This window comes from Drosophila bipectinata, chromosome 4 (assembly GCF_030179905.1).
Source record: "Drosophila bipectinata strain 14024-0381.07 chromosome 4, DbipHiC1v2, whole genome shotgun sequence".
In the NCBI taxonomy this organism is placed as follows: Eukaryota; Metazoa; Arthropoda; class Insecta; order Diptera; family Drosophilidae; genus Drosophila; species Drosophila bipectinata.
The window spans coordinates 6,473,038-6,493,670 of NC_091740.1; the positions used below are offsets into that span (position 1 = coordinate 6,473,038).

Here is a 20,633-nt window from a genome sequence, read left to right on the forward strand (position 1 = left end):
GAGTTTTTATTAAACCAAAAAAAGAAAAGTTAACTTCGTGGCGGATCCGAAGTTGATATACCTTCGCAGTTCCAAACAAATTAAACGGCCCAAGGAACAGATTATAAAAGTTTTAGCATTACCGATCGTTGTCATACAGCAGCTATAAAATATAAACTACCGATCGCAGCCCATTTTCCTCATAAAAGGCATCCAAAGTTTGGAGATTATCTCCAAATAACAAAAAAAATTTATCTCTATAAAAACAATTATTTATACAGATCAGTGTCTAGAAAAGACAGCCATGCTTAGATCGATTTAAGTGTTGATTCTAACATACGTTTATAAATGTATGTATGGATGTATATTTGTATGTACACATATGTACATACAAAACGTTCTTTATATACAAACATATAAGGCCGAAGACGTCTTCTTCAATGTGATTCACCTTTCAGCAAAATTAGAATACCCTTTTACAAATTATAACTGGTATAAATAATGAACAACTCAAAATCTTCACACATGTACATATGTATGTTTAAATGTATACATCTTATCTTTAAGCAGATTTAAAATCCTATATACAACATACATATATAATGTTGTATGTTTGAATAAACATATGCCCCACAGAAATAAAGTAATTAAAAAAAAAAATAATTACCTGGCTTTAGAATTGGTCATATCCATAGTTTTAAATAGCAATGGCTATTTTTTATATTTTTATCAGAAATAATTATCAGAATGTTCGTTTAATTTATAAATAAAACCATGTACACAGGTATTTACACATATATGTATTTTAAAGATTCATTTTCCACTTTGCCCAAAAATCATACTGCTAGTACAATTTGACTTCTATTTAACGTATGGTATAAAAACAAGTATATAGGTATTAAAATATTTGTAAAATTTTTTTTGTAGAATCACGCCAGCTATAATTAAAAAATTATCGATAAACAACGATTGTTCTTAAATAACTTCTTATATAATGCGATGGGATGTATTTGTGTGGGCACCACTTTCGAAACAATAAACGTATTATCATACGTTGAACATTATATGTATAGTGCTGGTCAAAATAGCACCGACCAGTTTATGTTAAGCGTGAAAAAGAAGACTAGAAATCTTTTTTCATTATTTATTCTAAGTCAAAGTAGCGACGAAGTAGAAATGAGAAGAAGGAAAGCTTGCATTGTTTAAGGGGTTACGCCACCCTGACCGCGTGGAAACGGGACGGTTTTTCAGGAATTTCTTGTGACTAAACTAGTTGAGATAGGATTTTTCCACTTTTATTTCTATTCAATACAACTAATGAGCTTTATAAATTCTGAAAAAAACCAAAACTTCTTTTCAATGCAAAATGGCGGAGATATGAACATCGGCGATCATCGGTTTTTCCGGAGTGCTCCTTGATGGTGGGCATGATTCAAGTGTCAATTTTCATCCCAATCAAGTGAACAACATTTTTTTTTAAAAAGTGATAAATTTGGAACAGAGTGACGTAGCCGTTTAAGAAAAAAAAAAAATTACGCAAATGAGAGCACTTCAAAAATTGACTCAATTTTTTTGGCCAAAAATTTCGTACTAAAAATTGCATAAAAAAATTTCTATCCATTGGATCGAAAAAATCCTACGTCACTCTGTGGAAAATCTATGTAAGAAGATGTGTTTCTTCTTACGATTTTCAAGTCAATCGGTTGAACAGTTTTTGAGTTATCATGCCCACCGTCTTGAAAAAAGTGGTTTCGAGAAAAACGCAAAAGAAGAAAAAGAAGTGTCTTAGGTGCCCTCCTTCCGTGCCGACTTCAAATAAACATAACTTCCATAATTATCAAGATATTGTCTTCGGGGACGTCTTAAAATACGCGTAAGAATATAGTCTTTAAAATTAAGTAAAAAAAAAATTGAAATTTTTTGAAAATTTCAGGGTGGCGTAACCCCTTAATTACTTATATTACTTATTGCCAACGAACTTATTGTTTTTTAACTATTTCAGTATAAAGCCACTAAATTTAATCAAATAAACACTAGAATTGTTAAAGGGGACTACTGAGTACATGGGGGAATATAAGAGGTTTTTCTAATATTTTTTTGGCCAAATGAAAAAACCAATCAAATATTAGGAAATAAGGTTTTATAGTAAAAGATTCAAATCTAAAAAAAAAAAATTCGATTTTTTTTTAAATTTTACTCAGATGTCCCCCCTTAAGAATTGATTCAACTATTGTTTTTTCTTACTTTGAGAGGGTTCTACACTCTTTAAGTAGCTTTAAAAATGGGTTTAAAAAATTGTCCCATACTGTTTTGAGCCCGGTTAACAGCCCATACAAAAATTTACCCCAAAAAATTGTTTTTTAAATTGTGAAGCTCTCAGAGGTTGCGCCTATATGCACGGTAGTGAAATCGATGTACATGGGACCTTTTGAAATATGTACGAGCACACTCATACAAATTGCTCCCACAGATTTTGAGTAAATCAACTTACAGTTCCCTATACATTTTGACTGATAAAAGGAGCGCCAACTAGTGAACCGGTACCAGCCCACAAATAAGTTTATTGAATTAGTTTTAAAATACTATATGGCGTCTGTTAGGCCTTCACAGAGGATGCACCACATTGCACGGTATACCGTTGAAAAGCTTATTTTATACAGAATATTATACGACTATTTTCATTTGAATCTATTTACTATTTTGTATTTTGAAAAAATATCGTATTGATGATATTTTCTGAGAAAAATATCAATCGATAATATTAAGAATTATTACGAAAAAAATCGATGTATTGATTATTTTTGATATTCTTTTATTTTAATGTTAAAAACTATTTACATATTGGATTTTATACGGCATGAACTTGCACTATAAGAGTTATTTTGTGAAACAATAGACTATTTCTTATTTAAAAAGTGAATTGGAAAAACAATTAATATTTATATCTACTCTCTAGCAGAGAACGGATTCGGGTGAATGAAAAAAATTCATACGCGCTCAACAGCCGAATAATCGCACTGTTCGGATCAGCCAATCAATCTTGCATGCGCTCACATTTTGGTTATAGATTTTAAATCCACTCAGGTGCGAGCGATTTTTGGTGTCACTCCAAATTGTTCGGCTCGTGTTCAGCATAATGATTTCGGGCGCTATTCATTCGGTTCAACAATCATTTTTTTGAACAAGAATAGCACTCAACTCACAAAAATCAACTCGAATGATTTTACTCATGGAAATATGATTTTACTCATTCACGCAAACTGAACTTTTTTTGCACAGATGAAATGTGTGAAAAAGAAGGTGAAATGCAACTCAATGAAAATGATTTTACAACAAAGCGTTTATTTTCATGTTTTAATTTTGATTTTAAATTTATTAAGAAATTATATTAAAGGATCAAAAAACAGAATCAATGGTCAAATGCTTTATAATACGAGTTTAAAAATATTATGCTGTCGACAGATTTTGGGCAAAGACGGTTCCTCTTTTCAGTAATGACGTTTCCAGCCAAAGAAAATCCGCGCTCTGTAGCAGCACTACTTGCCGGCATTGAGTGGACTTTAAGTGCGAATTTTGAGAGTCTGGGATATGTCTGATCTTTATCCTTCCACCATTTTAAAACATCAAAGTCATCTCCTATATCAACTATTTCTTCACAAAAGCTTTCCAGCTCATCTTCAGGTGTTTTGAAGCTATTCAGAGTGGACTTTTTAATTAGGTTGGGGAAAAAAAAAGAAACATTCTGATCCTTGTCTGCTTGGGTACTTGTTGAAAAAGTTGAGCTTTCAAATGAAAATTCTGAGAAATCGCCGTTTGGTGTGCTTGGGCTAATTTGAGCAGAACTAGTTGATGGAACGTCCAAGTTCTTAATTTGTGAAATGCAAAATTTTCGTATAGCGTCTTGATCGTTAGGCTGCATTCGTAACGCAGGTGGAAACAAAAAACAAGCAGCTTTATGCCACACACAAATATTTGGAATCCAAATTTCATTAACGTTGTTACATATCTTTTCTTTTAATGTTACCAGTGCCGGTACATCTTCCTCTTGTGGTGCGCAAATATGCCTCATTTTTTCAATTGAAGGTATCACAAAACACAGGGATGGAGAACTGCAGAATTGAAGCTTCTTAAAAATTATTTCGAAATCGCTGCATAAGTCTACCAATTGTTTTAGGGTTGATATGTTTATAAGCAACAATCGCTGACTTTCTTGTTTTTCTATTAGAATTTCATTAATGTTGAACCAATTGTCCACAATAGACTTAAACATTGTAAAATTCGAATTCCATCTTGTTGGGCATTGATTTTTTACAGATGTTTGTAGATGATGTTGTAAATTAGCTTTCTTAAAATATTTGACAATTTTTTTGCACATTTCTACTAATTCATCAACTTCTTTAGATTCCTTAAACGAATTCTCCAAAACGTTGGCAAGCAAATGGCTGCTGAAGTTTAACCTAATATTATTCTGCAAAGCTTTGACGATATTTGAGCCTCGATCGGTAACGAACTTCATTTGGTCCAAATTATATATGCCGAATTCAGCAAACAAAGTGTTCAACTTGTTTAAAACATTTGTGCTAGTTGAACGCTCGAAGTCCATTGACTTAACACCTAAGATGAGATCTACCAATTTTAAATCTTTTTGGTAGTGAAAGGTGACACCAAGAAAGTTGCGATGAACGTAACTGTCCGTCCACAAGTCAACTGTGGCTGTTGCTCCACCACTATTAGCAACTTCGGATATCTCATCTTTAATCATGTTTTTTTTCTCATCCGCCAACTTTTGCGTAGCTCGAGACACCGTCGTTGCATCAGGCAGCAGGTCATCAAGATCAACTCCTTCCTTATACCTTCCACCAATATTGACTAGAAACTTTGCCATGTTCCTAAATCCATTGCCATTAATTGATGAAAAGGGTCGGCAGTCCTGTGTCACCCATTCCACACATGCGTCAATAGCATCTTTTTTGTCCTCTGGTTTCGCTGTAGTCAACAATTTTGACTCTTTAAGCAACTTGCAGCATTTGTGTCGGCTTAAATTTGAAGTCTGTTTCGGTGAGAATTTCACAAGATTATGACAAGACCGGCAATATAAAAAACCATCCAGAACAACGCCATCCTCCTTAACAATTTCTGTTAATATGTTCCAAATATTACTTCTTCCCTTATGTCGGGCAGCCAATTGGTATTCATTTGCGCGAATTTTTTCAATGATACCCTCCATATCCATCAAGTAACAAAATGCAACTAATTATGAAGTACTAAAATGTAATATGAAGCAAAACAAAGAATGTGACCAAAAAAAAAAACAAAAAAAAGGACAAGCTACAAACTACAAGCTAAACTACAAGAAGCTGGCATAGAAATTGTTATTGTACATGCAGTCGTAACGCTCACATTGTGTCGTCTTGTCGCTTTAGTCATCCACACTCAACTCAAGTTGATCCCATTGATGCTTTCGTATACACCTGCTCATTTTTTGGATCGGAATGATGCGTACGGCAAAATGAGTTGATTTTCACTCATCACTGTTTTTTGTTCAGTGAGTTGAATTGAGTGAGAAATTTTGAACCGAGGACACAAGATGATTGGAATGATGCGTACGGTAAAATGAGTTGATTTTTACTCATCACTGTGTTTCGTTCAGTGAGTTGAGTTGATTGAAAAAGTTCGCATATGATTAAATCAAGAAAGTAGTGATTTTTGCAGTTCTCTGCTCTCTAGGGATGTCGGAAATATATCAAAATATCAATATATCGATATATTTTCTCTTAAAAAAAATATTATCGGAATATTTTTTGGGAAAAAATAGTCGATAATAATATTTTTGAGTTGGTATTTCTGATATTTTATGTTTGGTCACTCTTAAGCCAGATATTGGCATTAAGTTATCTTATCACGCCTGGAAGTTCGGTTCCATCTGAACGGTTGGCTTCTGCCATTAAATGTATTGTCTGTGACTCCCGTAGTCGAATGACAGACCAGCATATAACCGAAAGAGTTTTTAAATAAGTGAATTAGGTAATTAGCATTATTTAGTACATAATCCATAAATTAATAAAGTTTTAAAAAACTTTTTTTTTTATATTAAGTTTTTTTATAAATAAATTTGAATACAATGTCCTTAATAATTTTGTTATTTTTTATTTCAATAAACGCAAATAAAAGTTGCTTGAGAGTGGGTATAAATATTTCTTGTTTTTAAATTCACTTTTTAAATAACAAATAGCTCTTATTTGCAGTTCATGGCGGATGAAAACACATATTAAAACCTTTTTTTAAATTCACAAATAACCTTTTTTCAATTTTAGCTGACCATAAAAAATATCAAAAATACTCTATATATCGATTTTTTTGGTGATATTTCTTAATATTATCGATTGATATTTTTTTCACAGCAAATATCATCAATACGATATTTTTTCAAAAACCAACAACCCTACTTTCTGGCTTAAGAGTGATCAAACAAAATATCAGAAATATCAACTCAAAAATATCAATATCGACTACTTTTGCATGTCCGTCAAATTAGCGTCGCTCAGTTAGCGTCGAAGTGGAACGGTGGAATTAGAACACAGCAACGAATATTTTGTTTTTCAATTATTTCCGTATTCAGCCACAAAATTTTATGAAATAAACACTAGAATTGTTAAGAATTGAATAAACTATTGTTTTTTCTTACTTTGAGCGGGTTCTACACTCTTTAAGTAGCTTAAAAATGGGTTTGAAAAATTGCCCCTTCACTGTATTGAGCATTATCTCAGAAATAAGAGGATGCGCCAATAAGCGCAATACACCGGCTTACAGCCCATTCTTTTGAGATTATGCCCTGAAAATTTCATTAAAATCGCTCCCTACGTTTTGGAGCAAATCGACTAAAAGCGGACCAACCCGGCTAACAGCCCATACAAAAATGACTCCAAAAAATTTTTAAAATTGTGAAGCTCCAAGAGGATGCGCCAATATGCACGGTAGTGGAGTCGATGTAGGACTTTTTCAAGAATGTATGGACCAAAAATCATACAAATCGCTCCCACAGATTTTGAGAAAATCGAATTACAGTTTCCCATATAATTTGAACTAATAAGAGGAGCGCCAACTAGTGAACCGGAACCAGTCCAGAAAAAGTTCATTGAACTAGTTTAAAAATACTATATGGCCTCTGTTAGACTTATTAAGTCCTTCACAGAGGAGGCGCCATTATGCACGGTATACCGTTGAAAAGCTTATTTTATACAGAACATTATCAGACTATTTTTATTTAAATCGCTCCCACAGATTTAAAGAAATCAAGTCCCGAAAATTTCAGACCCTGATTCACCAACACTGGCCCATTAAAATCGCTCCCACAGATTTTGAGGAATCAAGTCCCGAAGTTTTCTGACCCTGATTCGCCAATACTGGCCATAATCATTTTCCCGAGTTTTGACGCTGCCCAACACCCCAGCCGCCATTATTATTGTTTACCTTTTTTTTAAAGAGGATGCGCCATTATGCACGGTATACCACGGGAAAGCTGTTAGCCGGGTTGGTCCGCTTTTAGTCGATTTGCTCCAAAACGTAGGGAGCGATTTTAATGAAATTTTCAGGGCATAATCTCAAAAGAATGGGCTGTAAGCCGGTGTATTGCGCTTATTGGCGCATCCTCTTATTTCTGAGATAATGCTCAATACAGTGAAGGGGCAATTTTTCAAACCCATTTTTAAGCTACTTAAAGAGTGTAGAACCCGCTCAAAGTAAGAAAAAACAATAGTTTATTCAATTCTTAACAATTCTAGTGTTTATTTCATAAAATTTTGTGGCTGAATACGGAAATAATTGAAAAACTATAATATTCGTTGCTGTGTTCTAATTCCACCGTTCCACTTCGACGCTAACTGAGCGACGCTAATTTGACGGACATTACTTCTGCCCAAAAAATATCACGATGATAATATTTTTTTAAGAAAAACTATATATCGATACATTGAAATTTTGATATATTTCCGACATCCTTAGTTATTTGGCAGCTATGAGATATCGTTATCGTCGATCGTTATGAAATTTGCTAGGTCATTTCCGATTGTTCAGTTATATGGCATATAAAAATTAAGGTTTTTTATATGAGATAAGAGATTTTTATTTAGAGATTGAGATTCTTATTTAAAAACATTAATTGATCAACAATTTTTGATTTTAAGGCGCATCTTCTGTCAGATATAATCTGTCCAGCTTTGCTGAGGCATAGGTGCCAGCAGGAAGATGCTGGCACGCATAAGACTTTTTTAGACAGCATTGCTAAGGCTGTTGTGTCGTTTGTATGAGCCTAAAAAAAAAGAAATATTTTTGGTTATACGAAAACATAACATTACATTGATTATTATCATGTCATGTAAATTACAAGTGATACCATGTAAATTTCACTATATGTAATAAAAAATTTAATAAAATAAAGTTAAAAATAAAATTAACCAATTTTACTTAAACGTTGCCCTCAATGCATAGATACAATAAAAACAATCGACAGTGGCCCAAGAACCATCAATGTTTAAAAAATTTAAGAAACATCGTTAACGTTAACAACATCTCCAGGGATGGGAACACCCAGAAAAAACCAAAAGGCAGTCTCACAAAAAAATAAATAATTACCTATACACTAATTCCATTTATTAAAAAAAAAAAAAAAAATAAAAAAATAGATTCCAAAAACACAGCTGACGAGAGAACACTACAGTATTGGGCCCAATGAAGGCTTCCCTTCCTTGGTCCAAATACTGGATCCTTGGGATCATCACCAGCCTTCCCTCATTTCCTCTTTACACCGATCTGCACTCTCACATTTTGTCTTCCACGCTTTCTTTCCCCCCCCTTTTGTATTTTGCCACTAACATTTCATTTCGATTGATAATTTAATTTTATATTTATTGTTTCATTTTTGAATCTTTTATCTTTTCAGTTCGATACCACTCTTAAATATTAAACATGGATTAACCTAACATCTAACCTTGGGCCGAATACAGATAACTGATTTATTACAACAAAAAATAAAAAACAAATAAATAATTTAAATAAATAAATATATAATATAAATTACGACAAGGACAGGACTTCAGGTACTTTTCAAATTCTTAAACCAATTCTCAAAAAAAAACATGGGGGCCACCCAGGAAGGGTGACCAATTTCCTTTCGTGCAAAAATTTTTGCCTTCGGGTGGCTCCAGTTGGATGATGAGCTTCAATTCTTGTTTCTTCGAAATATACTGAAGATCAATGAATCTTTATAATTTTATGCTTCCGATTTAATTTTTTCTTCGTACTAACGTTAGAGCTCCGTAGAAAATTATTTAGAATTTTGAATTAGATTTTTCCCACGTTTCCTCCTCCTGTTGCCGTTCTCTTTCTTTTTTTTGTGTCCTTGATCGCTGTTTTCCTTGCAATCACAGCGGTTGGATCCCGCCCGGTTCGTTCTGTCTTCTTCTTTCTCGGGTCCATTGAATTCTCCCCGATGTGCCATCTCTAGCCCCGCAATTCGTTAATCAGGCGGCGTGTATTCAAAAACTTTACTAGAAAGATACATACTAGAAAAACCATTCTGGAAGGAAATAAAACAAAATAGATTGGAAATTATAAATTTATATTTATTGTAGGCGTTTTCAACATAAACAAAATTAATTTTTGCAGTTCTTTCTGAAGCAAAACAAAATTTAGTTATTCAGTTATTTTCAAAAGTAAAAATAATAATTCTTCAATCTTAGTGTCTAAAATCAAAATAATAATAATAAATGAAAATAAGAATGATAATCAGAATAACTCATTTATGTACTTTTTCAAAACATGGGATACAAAGCTTTGGTTTATCATTGCAGCTTGCGCAATATGTGTTGACTCTTTTAGTCTTATTAATGGCATTTTGCCTTCCTTCCTTCTCAGCTATTAACCGATAACAGTTCTTACATCTTTTTCTTGTCAGTCTTTGAGGTCCATCATATTGCTTCAAAATATGTGCGAATGGTTTTGCCGGCTTTTGTACTTTCAAAAGAGCGTCAATTACATTTTTGCGGAATTTCAGCATACACAAAGTTTTACGGGCACCAAATTTAGTATAGATGCACCATGCATTTACTAACATTGTGCCACAGATTAATTCAATAATTATCTTTTTGTACCATTTAAGAGTTTTTCTGAGGCTACTGTAATAAGATGACATTTGGTCAGAAAGATCGTCACTTTTTTTGGCTTTATTGTAGCTTATAATATAATCAGGATTTTTTACTGTTTTGTGTCCTCTAGTAGTGACAGCAATTAGAGTGCACTTATGGTTCTTGTAGTTGTCAACATCATTACTGGCCTCCTATCTGTCCATTTCATACATTTTATCTCTTCTTTTTGTGCACTTATTATATCGCCTTTTTTTATTTAATTTTCGCAATATGTGGCAAAAAAAATCTATTTGCTCGGAGCGTCCCACAAAAAAAGGTTTTATTTTGCCAGAGCTCTTTTACTAAGCGTACACTAGTAGAAAAATTGTCAGCGTACAAAATTCTTCCTTCATGTAAAAGGCCATCCATAAGATCCATGACCACACTGTGTGGATGCGACTGTATTTTGGGTTTCTGCCCTTTTCCACAATAAATGTTTAATTTATAAGTATATCCTTCTGTAAGACATAGCTTATAAAGCTTTATGCCAAATTTATGACGTTTAGTTGGTATATATTGCCGAAATAATAATCGACTACGCCAAGGAATCATACTTTCGTCTATTGTAAGCTCTTTGTCAGGTTCCACAACTTGTTGAAAATTTATGTTTATCATTCGTAATAGTGTGCTGATTTTGGATAATCGGTCACCGGAATCTACTTCCCCATTATCACAAAAATGCCAATATTGCAGAATGTCAAAAAACCGATCTCGTTGCATAGCACTTTTTATACGATCATTGGAGTACATGGGATCATTTGACCAATATAAACGCATTTCGGGTATCAACAATATACCTAATATACCATTATCAACAATATACCTAAGAACACATTTCATCTTGAGTTACTGGTATCCATTCCGGTTTGTGTTTTCTAGGAGAATCTGATGATAGCGCTTGAACCACACTGTGTTCATAAAATTTGTTTGTTTCTAATACCATAAGGTCAATTATATCATCACAATTTATAGATTGAAAACGGATTTTCATAATCTATTTCTCGAAGTACAATGTGTTCTTCATTATATTCTTCAAAGAGCGAAGATTCTGTTATAACACGACTCCAATTAGAATCCTCACGATTGTTATAACACGACTGATATTCTGAATCCTCATTTTCAGACTCCGATGATGAATATATTCCACGAATTTTTCTTCTTCTTATAAAGTCATAGTCTGAACTATGAACTATGAACTAATTCCGATAGTAAATAAAAATAACGGAAAATAATAAGAAATTTTGTAATAGAATAAATTTCCAAAAATAGTGTAGCGTAGTTTTCTATATATTAAATTATTTTACACATCACAATTCAATCAACCGCACACGTGCTTCAAAATTCGCGCAATAACTCACATTCTGCAGTTATCCCACTATTACGAAAACTAATGTGCAATAGAAAAACCGTTAAACGAACAATTTCGTTTCTAGTGCACACGATGTATACAAACAAGGAAAAAATGCGCCGGGTAGAACGCTTAACACGTACTTGACTTCCCTGGTTTTTAAGTTGTACCTCCGCGCCTCCTCTTCGTAGGCCTGATGAATTCGTTCCTTTATCCCGGAACGCTGGACTTGTTGTTTCTCCGACCTCCGGAGCTGCTGAATCTCCGACTCGTTCAACGCTTTTAGCTTTCGGGCCACCAGGTAATCTCCACCGTTCGAAAACATATGTTGCCCGAACATTGCGAAATATGGGGACACCCATGTCGAGCAATATGACGCTGCCCTCAGTGCCTCCTGCACCTCTGGTAATCGTTCATCCTATCGGGCATGATCCTCGCCAATATTTACTCTAATGACCGCAAGTACCGACTCGGAAGCATTTGCTTGCGGTGCGTATCTGCCCGTATGAGATATAGTCGGTCGATCGTTAAGAAATTTGGTAGGTCAGATCAACTGATTAAAGATAGAATCTGTACGAAGTTACAACTTTCTATCTTTAAAAGCATGAAAGTTGGGTCATTTCCGATTGTTCAGTTATATGGCAGCTATAGGATGTAGGCGGCCGGTCCCTATGAAATTTGGTACGTCCTTTTATTTTGTCAAAAATAGGATTCGTACAAAATGCGAACTCTCCAACTCTAAAAACACCGCAACTATAGCATTAGGAGTTATATGGCAGCTATAGGATATAGTTGGCCGATCTCGGGTGTTCTGACTTATATACTGCGTGCAAAAAAAAGATTGGAAATGTGCAAAGTTTTAAGTCGATAGCTTTAAAACTGAGAGACTAGTTTGCGTAGAAACAGACAGACATACGGACAGACAGACGGACCGTCGGACAGACATATCAACTCAGGAGGTGATCCTGATCAAGAATATATATTCTTTATATGGTTGGAGAAGTCTCCTTCACTGTGTTGCACACTTTTGACCATAATTATAATACCCTCTGCAAGTGTATAAAAATAGCAGATAATATAATAAATTGAAGAAAATTCAATCCAACTTCATAAATTGAATTATGTTATTAAGTTTGTAAATGAAAACCTGAAGACTCTTACTTACTACGCAAAAGCGTAGTATCTAAAATACTTACTACAATAACCGCAATAGCATTGACAAACATGTCTATGAACTCATGCAATTTATTGAGTACATTGAAGACATAGAGATGGGCATGCAACTTTCACGTCTTGGATTTTTTTGTTTGCGACTGTATTTTGGGTTTCTGCCCTTTTCCACAATAAATGTTTAATTTATAAGTATATCCTTCTGTAAGACATAGCTTATAAAGCTTTATGCCAAATTTATGACGTTTAGTTGGTATATATTGCCGAATTTCGTAATAATCGAAACCTAATGTGCAACAGAAAAACCGTTAAACGAACAATTTCGTTTCTCGTGCACACGATGTATACAAACAAGGAAAAAATGCGCCGGGTAGAACGTGTTAAGTACTTGACTTCCCTGGTTTTTAAGTTGTACCTCCGCGCGAATTCGTTCCTTTACCCCGGAACGCTGGACTTGTTGTTTCTCCGACCTTCGTAGCTGCTGAATCTCCGACTCGTCCAACGCTTTTAGCTTTCGGGCCAGCTGGTAATCTCCACCGTTCGAAAACATATGTTGCCCGAACATTGCGAAATATGGGGACACCCATGTCGAGCAATATGACGCTGCCCTCAGTGCCGCCTGCACCTCTGGTAATCGTTCATCCTATCGGGCATGATCCTCGCCAATATTTACTCTAATGACCGCAAGTACCGACTCGGAAGCATTTGCTTGCGGTGCGTATCTGCCCGTATGAGATATAGTCGGTCGATCGTTAAGAAATTTGGTAGGTCAGATCAACTGATTAAAGATAGAAACTGTACGAAGTTACAACTTTCTATCTTTAAAAGCATGAAAGTTGGGTCATTTCCGATTGTTCAGTTATATGGCAGCTATAGGATGTAGGCGGCCGGTCCCTATGAAATTTGGTACGTCCTTTTATTTTGTCAAAAATAGGATTCGTACAAAATGCGAACTCTCCAACTCTAAAAACACCGCAGCTATAGCATTAGGAGTTATATGGCAGCTATAGGATATAGTTGGCCGATCTCGGGTGTTCTGACTTATATACTGCGTGCAAAAAAAAGATTGGTGTGTGCAAAGTTTTAAGTCGATAGCTTTAAAACTGAGAGACTAGTTTGCGTAGAAACAGACAGACATACGGACAGACAGACGGACCGTCGGACAGACATCTCAACTCAGGAGGTGATCCTGATCAAGAATATATATTCTTTATATGGTTGGAGAAGTCTCCTTCACTGTGTTGCACACTTTTGACCATAATTATAATACCCTCTGCAAGTGTATAAAAATAGCAGATAATATAATAAATTGCAGAAAATTCAATCCAACTTCATAAATTTAATTATGTCATTAAGTTTGTAAATGAAAACCTGAAGACTCTTACTTACTACGCAAAAGCGTAGTATCTAAAATACTTACTACAATAACCGCAATAGCATTGACAAACATGTCTATGAACTCATGCAATTTATTGAGTACATTGAAGACATAGAAATGGGCATGCAACTTTCACGTCTTGGATTTTTTTTTTTTGCGACTGTACTTTGGGTTTCTGCCCTTTTCCACAATAAATGTTTAATTTATAAGTATATCCTTCTGTAAGACATAGCTTATAAAGCTTTATGCCAAATTTATGACGTTTAGTTGGTATATATTGCCGAAATAATAATCGAAACCTAATGTGCAATAGAAAAACCGTTAAACGAACAATTTCGTTTCTCGTGCACACGATGTATACAAACAAGGAAAAAATGCGCCGGGTAGAACGTGTTAAGTACTTGACTTCCCTGGTTTTTAAGTTGTACCTCCACGCGAATTCGTTCCTTTATCCCGGAACGCTGGACTTGTTGTTTCTCCGACCTTCGTAGCTGCTGAATCTCCGACTCGTTCAACGCTTTTAGCTTTCGGGCCAGCTGGTAATCTCCACCGTTCGAAAACATATGTTGCCCGAACATTGCGAAATATGGGGACACCCATGTCGAGCAATATGACGCTGCCCTCAGTGCCGCCTGCACCTCTGGTAATCGTTCATCCTATCGGGCATGATCCTCGCCAATATTTACTCTAATGACCGCAAGTTGCGACTCGGAAGCATTTGCTTGCGGTGCGTATCTGCCCGTATGAGATATAGTCGGTCGATCGTTAAGAAATTTGGTAGGTCAGATCAACTGATTAAAGATAGAAACTGTACGAAGTTACAACTTTCTATCTTTAAAAGCATGAAAGTTGGGTCATTTCCGATTGTTCAGTTATATGGCAGCTATAGGATGTAGGCAGCCGGTCCCTATGAAATTTGGTACGTCCTTTTATTTTGTCAAAAATAGGATTCGTACAAAATGCGAACTCTCCAACTCTAAAAACACCGCAGCTATAGCATTAGGAGTTATATGGCAGCTATAGGATATAGTTGGTTGATCTCGGGTGTTCTGACTTATATACTGCGTGCAAAAAAAAGATTGGTGTGTGCAAAGTTTTTAGTCGATAGCTTTAAAACTGAGAGACTAGTTTGCGTAGAAACAGACAGACATACGGACAGACAGACGGACCGTCGGACAGACATATCAACTCAGGAGGTGATCCTGATCAAGAATATATATTCTTTATATGGTTGGAGAAGTCTCCTTCACTGTGTTGCACACTTTTGACCATAATTATAATACCATCTGCAAGTGTATAAAACAGCAGATAATATAATAAATTGCAGAAAATTCAATCCAACTTCATAAATTGAATTATGTCATTAAGTTTGTAAATGAAAACCTGAAGACTCTTACTTAGTACGCAAAAGCGTAGTATCTAAAATACTTACTACAATAACCGCAATAGCATTGACAAACATGTCTATGAACTCATGCAATTTATTGAGTACATTGAAGACATAGAAATGGGCATGCAACTTTCACGTCTTGGATTTTTTTTTTTGCGACTGTACTTTGGGTTTCTGTCCTTTTCCACAATAAATGTTTAATTTATAAGTATATCCTTCTGTAAGACATAGCTTATAAAGCTTTATGCCAAATTTATGACGTTTAGTTGGTATATATTGCCGAAATAATAATCGAAACCTAATGTGCAATAGAAAAACCGTTAAACGAACAATTTCGTTTCTCGTGCACACGATGTATACAAACAAGGAAAAAATGCGCCGGGTAGAACGTGTTAAGTACTTGACTTCCCTGGTTTTTAAGTTGTACCTCCGCGCCTCCTCTTCGTAGGCCAGATGAATTCGTTCCTTTATCCTGGAACGCTGGACTTGTTGTTTCTCCGACCTTCGTAGCTGCTGAATCTCCGACTCGTTCAACGCTTTTAGCTTTCGCGCCAGCTGGTAATCTCCACCGTTCGAAAACATATGTTGCCCGAACATTGCGAAATATGGGGACACCCATGTCGAGCAATATGACGCTGCCCTCAGTGCCGCCTGCACCTCTGGTAATCGTTCATCCTATCGGGCATGATCCTCGCCAATATTTACTCTAATGACCGCAAGTACCGACTCGGAAGCATTTGCTTGCGGTGCGTATCTGCCCGTATGAGATATAGTCGGTCGATCGTTAAGAAATTTGGTAGGTCAGATCAACTGATTAAAGATAGAAACTGTACGAAGTTACAACTTTCTATCTTTAAAAGCATGAAAGTTGGGTCATTTCCGATTGTTCAGTTATATGGCAGCTATAGGATGTAGGCGGCCGGTCCCTATGAAATTTGGTACGTCCTTTTATTTTGTCAAAAATAGGATTCGTACAAAATGCGAACTCTCCAACTCTAAAAACACCGCAGCTATAGCATTAGGAGTTATATGGCAGCTATAGGATATAGTTGGCCGATCTCGGGTGTTCTGACTTATATACTGCGTGCAAAAAAAAAGATTGGTGTGTGCAAAGTTTTAAGTCGATAGCTTAAAAACTGAGAGACTAGTTTGCGTAGAAACAGACAGACATACGGACAGACAGACGGACCGTCGGAAAGACATATCAACTCAGGAGGTGATCCTGATCAAGAATATATATTCTTTATATGGTTGGAGAAGTCTCCTTCGCTGTGTTGCACACTTTTGACCATAATTATAATACCCTCTGCAAGTGTATAAAAATAGCAGATAATATAATAAATTGCAGAAAATTCAATCCAACTTCATAAATTGAATTATGTCATTAAGTTTGTAAATGAAAACCTGAAGACTCTTACTTACTACGCAAAAGCGTAGAATCTTAAAAACTTACTACAATAACCGCAATAGCATTGACAAACATGTCTATGAACTCATGCAATTTATTGAGTACATTGAAGACATAGAAATGGGCATGCAACTTTCACGTCTTGGATTTTTTTTTTTGCGACTGTACTTTGGGTTTCTGCCCTTTTCCACAATAAATGTTTAATTTATAAGTATATCCTTCCAAATGCCAAATTTATGACGTTTAGTTGGTATATATTGCCGAAATAATAATCGAAACCTAATGTGCAATAGAAAAACCGTTAAACGAACAATTTCGTTTCTCGTGCACACATATTGGTTTGTGTAATAATGTTTGATATATGATGTTGCTGGTTATCCCTCGCTGCAGTCGGTGATGCTGCAGACGCCGGAGATATTTGTAAGATAGTTACCCCTGTCGGCTGCCGGGGGTTGTTGCTACTCCTTGTAGGTAGTGGTTGAGATCCCTGGCGGTTGCCGAGGGAAGATCCGTTCTGTGACGGGAGTTAGGATGGGAGCACTTGCCTCGTTGTCACGGCCCTTGAGGCGCGGTGACCAATTCAACAAATGAATTTACAAGTTAACGGCAGTGCCGGAGATTGGTTTTATGGTGCTCTTTATTGTATGAGACTCTGACACAAACTGAAACTTAAAGCTAACAAAAAGTATTTCATAGCGGCCACGCAAATGTGCAGTGCTTGCCGTTATGCATGGGCTTCGGGCCAGACGCTATGTCAGCAGTTTGGCCAGAGCGAGCTCTTAAATAATCGGACATTGCCGCTGCTTGGTTAACTTCAGTTAACTACTCCCCCCTCAAGAATGAGGCCGCCCTCGGCCGACCCTATTTGGGCAATCACCTCCTTCAGCTGGGCCGCGGTTTTTCGGGCCTGAGTGACTCGCCGATAGGTCAAGCCGATGCAAATTAAAGCGCAGCATATTGCTCCCGCTATGAACACCAACTGATGTAGTCGCTGGTGGTTAATCTCCTTCCCGAACTCTTTGATGTGCTCCAGATTACGTTCACTCAGTCGGTGAAGGTATGGAAGGCTAAGAACGTCACGTTCCATGGTGATGTTCAGGGAAGGTGAGCTGGCCACTCCTGGAGCCCTCTTCTGGGCTGTGTCATGATTGACCAATCGGGTTTCGTTGACCATGGCACTCTTTTCAAACGTGATGAGATATGTGCCTTTTATATGGGCACAGGTGCCATTGTCCACACACACGTGAGCCGAGCGATCATTCACAATTACTATTCCTTCATCAACATAAGTGATGGGGTGTAAATCGCTTTGCTGGACCTCGCAATGCGCCGTGCCTCCAGCGTGAAGCTCTTGGGCGCATGATCTTCTACAAGCCAATCGGCAAAATGTAGCTCCTGATGTCGGGGAGCACTTTTCCACGGTGTGGATCTCACTGTTGCATTCGGCAATGACGTTATCTTCCAGCCTGAGCATGGTGTCGTGATGTGACACTGGGAAAACGGTAATTTTGCTGCAGGCCGACTTTATCTTCGGAAACTTAATAATAAAATGTAATATGTTATCGGACTGTAAGATCTTAACGGACGATACGGACAAAACATCCCTAATCGCGGTCTCGGTGGGCTCTTCCATCCACACACCTTCCAGGTCTGCATGATCTAGGATGCTGGGGCTAACAATATTAACTTTGGCAAGTGCCACTGCTAGCATCAAACCCTGTAGCTCCATTGCTATCATCCTATTTCGAGTTAAAAGCATCTCGAATAGGTGCCCAGTATCAATTTGGGACTTTTTTGCTGACCTCAGAAGTTGGTTGACGGTAGCGGAAATTTTATTGATTTGAATTTGTACTTTGTTGTTAATATTAATCTGCCTATTGTTTGCATTTGCTAATTGGAATTCATTAAATTTAATTTTTTCAAAATCTTCTGCGTCCGGTGTTCCTGCCACCACCTTTAGTGCAGTCCCTAAGAAGTCTAAACTTCTTGCTACCCTATGATGGACGCTCAAAGAGTCGAGCATGTCGCGTAGGTGGGCGACGTCAACAACCAGGAGTTTCTGCATGTGGGATTGCGGGAACATGACGGTCATCCCATTAGTTTCTTCGATGACACGCCTATATTCCGAGAGATTTGCTGAGTGCTTTACAAAGGAAAATTCCTCCCATATCAGGATTTGACCATCAATGATGGGGATGTATTTGGCTTTGGAATAGTCAAAGACGCGTGCCGATGTTGCGGCCAAAAGGAAAATCAGAGTTATGGTTGAAAACCTGTGATTTGGATGTGTTGTGAATTCAATTGAAACTGGGTAGCCCACCATTAAAGCATGATTAAAATAATAATGGAAGCAAAAGCTTATGCCAAGTGGCTAGGAAAAAGACAATAAAAAAAGATGAAAAATTATTAGCCGGGCGATAGTTGAGTCACGCTCGGCCTACCTAAGGTTGTCTTTGTGGACCACCCTCCCCTTAATGAGGACTGTGGTCCCCATGTCCGCTTCAAAGGTGACAGTTTGTTGCTCAGTCGCCTGCTAGACTACACTAGGATCTTTTCGCCAACTTCGAAAACCCTGTTTTGCCGGGAAGCATTTCTCCTGTCGCGGAACTTATTCTGGGCGTGTTTAATCGTATTCTGTATCGCGTATTGCGGGTCATTCGATTCCGTTTGAACCCCGTCTGCTGGCCTCTTGTCGTTGGCCGACGTGTAACAGGGATATTCCCTTAAAAAATTAATGACGTCCGAATCATAATCTTGAATGACGTCGTCGTCAATTTCCTGAGCCGTGCTTGAAGCTGCGGCTGTATATTTCTCCCCGGTTCCGCCTGCGCTCTGCGCGACGTGGTTAACTTTCTGCTTGTTGTGTAGGCCCGATCGATCGGACACGGTTGGCTCCCTGTTTTGGTATGACGGGGCCTGAGATGGATTAAGAATCTTGGACCGCCATGGGTCGATGTCCATGGGTTCATGGGTATTTGCACTGCGTGGAGCAGAGTGTATCTGCGCCTTGCGTTGTTTGGCGCAGTACGGATTTTTGTCTTTGTCCTCCTGGCTTTTAGCAAATGAAGCCGCGAAGGAGTACCTCTCGTGGTTAGATTCCACTTCTTGTGCCAAAGCGAGAGCTGAAGGCATATCTTTCGGCTTTGCCGAGAAAAGGACATCCGTGAGGCTGCGCTTAAGCCCCGAGATAAATACTCGGAGTGCGTCATCCCGGAATTTGTCACACAAAACTTTTGCCGCCGAGGCTTCGTACGACATGGTAGCTTTGTTGGTGAGCAAGGTGAGTTTTTTCTCGACCTCGTCGTAGTATTGCAGGAGGGTTAGATTTCCCTGCCTGAGAGTACCCATTTCTTGCTCGATAACGTGAATCTGACGCTTATCACTGTACGTAAAGTCGAGTCGATTTATAATCGCGTCGAAATTTAGTACAGTGCCAAACGAAGACAGTACGGCATCGGCAGGGCCCCTTATTTTATTCCTAATAATAATAACTGCCTGATAATGGCGCGAGCTATTTACATAATTCCTGAAAATATAGTATGCGGCTACTGCCGCTTGTCTCCAGGAGACGTATGCGTCCTGTGCTCCCGTAAATTCGGGCAGGCAGTTGACGGCATCTAGGGGCTCGTCACATTTGACGTCGTCCCTAATTTCTATAGGTTTATAGGCTTTAATTTGGGGAGCTTCCGCTTGGGCGGGAGCGATTTGTGTTGCGTCGACCCGTTCGGCCAGTTTTTGTATAGCTAGACGTAGCTCATTTTGTCTACGCTGGCTTTCAG

At 37.3% G+C, this 20,633-nt stretch overlaps 1 protein-coding gene across 4 annotated transcripts in view; it reads right to left on the reverse strand.

The window, feature by feature from the left end:
• 4E-T (eIF4E-Transporter) overlaps positions 1-1,067 on the reverse strand; it is a 45,069-nt gene extending 44,002 nt beyond the window's left edge. For 3 of the 4 annotated variants that reach the window (XM_070282453.1, XM_070282452.1, XM_070282454.1), the window contains exon 1: positions 62-150. In XM_070282453.1, coding sequence (XP_070138554.1) covers positions 62-135 — 74 coding nt within the window. In that variant the 5' untranslated portion in view covers positions 136-150. Of the gene's footprint in view, positions 1-61; positions 151-646 lie in introns of those variants that run through there. The other variant, XM_043213608.2, reaches the window with a different exon arrangement.
• Positions 1,068-20,633: the final 19,566 nt, after the last annotated feature.